General features: G+C 34.9%; 1 protein-coding gene across 1 annotated transcript; it reads right to left on the bottom strand.

The window, feature by feature from the left end:
- Window positions 1-1,260: 1,260 nt before the first annotated feature.
- On the bottom strand, window positions 1,261-4,028 carry LOC111429354 (zinc finger MYM-type protein 1-like). Its single transcript, XM_071197501.1, has 3 exons — window positions 3,335-4,028; window positions 1,361-1,451; window positions 1,261-1,300 (listed from the first exon to the last, which is right to left on the bottom strand). Exons 1-3 carry the CDS (start codon window positions 4,026-4,028, stop codon window positions 1,261-1,263), a joined length of 825 nt encoding a protein of 274 aa, XP_071053602.1.
- Window positions 4,029-5,096: the final 1,068 nt, after the last annotated feature.

Raw genomic sequence — 5,096 nt, 5'->3', positions numbered from 1 at the left:
CCCGTCAATAATATAGTCGATCAACGCGTCTTCTTCTATGTAACCCCGTGATGCAATTTGTCGCATTTCTAAAAGGTATTGCGTAATCGTCTCATCCTTTCGTTTTTTTCTGGTAGTTAGCATTTTATGTAATGCTGCGCTGTTTATTGTTTGACCATATTCCTTTTTTAACTTATTTTTCAATATTTTCCATGATTTAATCATCGGTTCTGATTTGATAAACAGAAGTGCGTCATCCTTAAGCAATCTTTTTCCGTAAATCAACTTTTCTACGTCGTTCCACCCCATCAATATTGCGGTTTCTTCAAATTCTTCCAGCCACTTCTCGACCGAACAATTATCACGTCCGTTGAATGTTGAAACTGCGTCCTCCACGTCCTTAAACGTTAGTACAAATTTTGGTGGCGCCTTCTTCGATTCAGGAACTATTTTTTGTACGTCATCATTTCCTTCGTCATCGTTTTCTACGTCGTTATTAACGTCATTGTCGGAATTATCCTCGTCGCTGTGGTTTTCGTCGTCATTTGCTTCGTCGTCTTTTGTTAACAAATTTAAATCCGACAATCGTGTACATAAAACTCCCACCAAATCCTCCTTATTATTCGCGTCGTTTGGAATTTCCAAGATGTTACAAATTGAGTTTAAATCTCCCAAAGTCAAACTTTTTATCGCGTAATCTAACTTCTTTTGTTTTTCGTCATTATTTTCAAAAGCAAAACCCGTAAACTCACGTAATCTTTTTCTATTGTTACGATCGCCGTCATTTTCAAAAACCAGTTTATGACATGCCCTTATAGCAGCCGTTTTTGCTCTTGATATGTTTCGTTCAATATTTAAATTATCGGCTAAGCGATCCATTTTTATTTTATTTCTTTTAATAATTTTCGTAGATGAACAAAAGCATGCAACTTATCTTTTTTTTTTTTGTGGACTTCTGGCGTGTCACGTCTCTTCGAAAGCCGTTACTGTAATGGCGTCGCTTCGTCGTTGTCTGTGTCTCCCACGACCTTCACAACTCCCGCGTCGTTGCCGTTTTTGTTGTTTCTTCGGAATTTTACTCTTCGCTTTCCAATTTTCAATACACTTTTACTGTTTGTTAACACATTCGCACATTACCGTTTTTCTTATTCCGGACGGGCCTCCAATTTGTGGGTTCGTGCTCACTTTTATTCTAAATCTAGGGGTTATGTTTTTATTTATTCACCAAAACATCGGAATTGTAACTTAAGTTTTATTTAATAGTTTAACAAAATAAGGGTATTATTTGATTTCACTATACTGGTCACCGTTTTGATCGAATCTACAATAGAAAACAGTTTTTACTTTCGCGTTTTAATTTTTCGCCCGTCGTTGATCTTACCGATCTTTTTCGTTCGATTGCTTTTCGACTACTGACTTCCCGCCTAGGAAAGTCGGCTCGTCCCACTCCTGAGAGCCTTCAAGGACAAATCCTACATATATTCAGACTAAAAATTTATTTCAAGAATGGTAAATGTAAATAATGGGATTTAAGCAAAAACGTATTAGAATTTATTACGGCGAGATTGTACTTAATGTTTGTATTTTTTAATTAAAATAAAATCAGGCGAATAAAGATTAACACCAGCGTTGAATTTTTGAAATAAATTTATTTACAATTTAGATGACGTTTACAATATCTTCGGGGTTGAGTTAACAGTCGAGTTTGGTGAGTGCATTGAATCGGATGATATTGGAGTTTATTTTTGAAATTTGTAATTTTGGTTAAAATTTTGGAAAAACACATTTAGTGGATTTTAATCAGCCGATTTATTAATTTTTGGAATACCTTCGGGGTGTATAAACGCCACCAATCTTCGTTTTACAAATTTAAAGCCGCCCAACAACTTAGGCGTAAGAAACAAGTTTTTTTTTTAATAGAATTTCGACGCTAATCAGATAATTATATTTTTATTTAGTTTCTTTTCCTTTTGTCAGGGCCGGCGCGAGGCTTTTATACGCCCTAGGCCAAACTGTCCTATCACGCCCTTTGATTTGTACAATATACAGCACAGAATACAGAATCATTTTCTATGTAGTCCAATTTAATGAACTAATAGCATAAATGAATAGGTAAAATATGAATAGGAAAAAAAATTTAAAAACTTTATAAAGAATAACATTGTCTAATATTTTATTAATACTAAAACATAATCGTATCGTTACTTCCAACAATATTAACATTTACGTCATAACATTGTAGATGCCGCACATTTCCCTTTGAAGGCAGGCCACAATATTAAAATGCTACTTTTCGTGCTTTCTCTTGTGCAAATAATGAAATTAATTCACAGAGGTCCAGATTGTAAGCCAGTTCTTGCTCTATTGATATTGTCGCTAATCCAACTAATCTTTCTTCAGTCATCGTTAAGCGCAAGTACGTTTTAATTAATTTCAATCTAGAAAAACTGCGCTCTCCACTTGCTACAGAAACAGGGAGAGTTAATAAAATCCTTAACGCGACGTAAATATTAGGAACGCTATTCTGGAGATCATGCCTTAAAATGAAAAGAACTTCAGATGGGCCCATTACTTTTGGAAGTCTTCGAGACACACTTTGAAGTTCCCAGCATGTCTTTACAGGAATTATGCGTTAAGACACTTTCAAACTTTTTGCATTGCATAAGAATATCAGCTTCGTTTTTATCCTTTAAGTTAATAATATCGTAAAGAAACTCAAATAAAGCACAATACTCTTGCATTTGATTAAATCTTTCCTGTATTGCATTTACTGCATTATCTATAATCATATAATAGAATGATATTTTATAGTTTTGTTTGGGATCTTGTATTGATACACCTTCGGCTTCATAATCAAACTGTAACTTCCAGCTGTTTCGTACATACAAATATGTCTGCATTCTTATTTTGCAGTAATTTGCTTGTAATGTTGATTTCGAAAAGAATATTGTACCATACCATCTATTGTATTTATACCATCTGCAATTCCTTTTGCTTCTACGCGCATGATGTTTCCACTGTAACCTGCTGGATTTGGGTCATTATAAATATCCATAACGGCGTCATATATTTTCGAAATTTGAAATGGCAGCGGCTTCAACGCATCGATACGGCTTTCCCAACGTGTATCACTCAGGGGTTTGATAGTTAAATTTGCTGCATGTTTTTGAAGAATGTTTTGTAGAACCAGCGAAAAAAGTATAAATTTTTTGTACAATGTTAAAAAAAATTGTAGCCTCTAGGGAACAGCTCACAGCATCATTCACCACTAAATTCAAGGAATGGGCATTGCATGGAACAAAGAATGCGCGTGGGTTTTTTTCAATGATTTTTCGTTGAACTCCATTTATTTTGCCCTTCATGTTGCTTCCGTTATCGTATCCTTGCCCTCGTAAGTTATCAATTTGTAATCCCATTTGTTCGAGTTCATCCACGATTGTTTTTGATATAAAAGCACCTGTTGTTTCTTGTAGTGGCACAAACCCAAGAAAATGCTCCCGTATGACCACGTCAGGTTGTTGTGTTTCTTCATCCATTACATCAACAAATCTTATTATAATTGTCATTTGTTCCGTATGACTGATGTCAGGAGTACAATCCAATATGATTGAATAATATTTGGCTAATTTAGCACTATTCAAAATTTTTGCTCTTATAGCTCGTGATAGCAGTTGTATAAGTTCATTCTGAATATCCTTGCCGAGATAATGAACAAATAATTTAGCATCTTTAACGTTTTGCAAATGTTCATTCATGACTGGATCGAATAATGCAAGATATTCAATAAATTTTAAATAGTTGCCGTTATTATGGTCATATAATTTATCCTTTGAACCGCGAAAGGCCAAGTTTTGTCCACCCAGAGTTCTCACCAAGGCTATTAAACGATGTAAAATTTGTTTCCAATAGCTCTCCTGTTGTTTAATTTTCTTTTGGTGCATGGCGTCAATGGTTTTATTTTCACGTAGACGAACTTCTAATTCTCGCCAAACTTGACAATTGTCAATGTGATTTACATTGCGCTCATGGGAAAAGAGGATGGTGCTCATGTTTTTCCAGTCGTTACTTCCTTCTCGGCACAGTGAGGTATATGCAGATTTTTGTTTTTTCTTGAATAACTTGCAGCAAAAACATACAACTGTGTTATTTGATGGAGAATAAACTAACCATTTCCTTGGTATTTTTTCTCCATTACACATTTGTCTATTGAAGTGAACCGTGGTAAACCTACGGTTGTTTTTATCTTTGGGAAACTGACTTGGAATATTTTGTTGAGGGCCGCGTGAGACAATCATTTGTCGCAAATGATCATTTATAGAATCAGGCCAGGTGCCAGGATCGTCATAATCAATGGAAACGTATGCCGATGTATTTGATGCTCCTTCATCCTTTAAATTTTCACCGTGTACTGCTTCTGTTCCCTGCTCCGTAGTTTTCAATATCCGTATATTCTTTACCTTCTCTTTGAAGAAACACAAGGAGAGATCTTTTTAATTTGGCACTTTCTTTCTCTTTTTCGCTTTCCGTTTTCGGTTTTGCGACCCAGAAGGTCGCGTAGGCTTACTAGCATCAGCCATGACAGTTCTATTGAAAGAATATTTTGATTATTCTTGAAAAGCGAACATCTTATATATTCATAGAACACTTTTGGAGGAAGACATCGATAGGTTTTTAACAGAACGCAGAACACCGGAAACGACATTGAGAAAAATTTGCAAGAATCGATTTTTTAACTGCTTTATCTTACAGCATGTTTTTTTTGTGGGCAAGAGGTTTAATGAGTTTTCATTGAAATAAGACAGTTATTAAAAAACAATTTTTGTGAAATTTTATCAGTGTTGTTTACGATGTTCTGATGTTTTAAAAATCCGTCGATATTTTAACTAATTTTAACGTCATAATATTTTCACACTTACCAAATGTTTTAAATCACAACACAATAATAAAGGTTTTTTGGAAAAATGCGATCCGACTACACGCTAAACTACTGCTAAATTTTATAGGTTAGCTATTTAATTCTAGTGACATTTCTTGCGTTGACGGTATTATTGACGTATTACACTGGTATTCCGGGGTTCCCGTGAAAGCAATAGGAAGTAAGGTTATATTTATGTCTA

This window comes from Onthophagus taurus, chromosome 7 (genome assembly GCF_036711975.1).
Source record: "Onthophagus taurus isolate NC chromosome 7, IU_Otau_3.0, whole genome shotgun sequence".
In the NCBI taxonomy this organism is placed as follows: Eukaryota; Metazoa; Arthropoda; class Insecta; order Coleoptera; family Scarabaeidae; genus Onthophagus; species Onthophagus taurus.
This window is presented reverse-complemented; position numbering and strand designations above follow the sequence as displayed.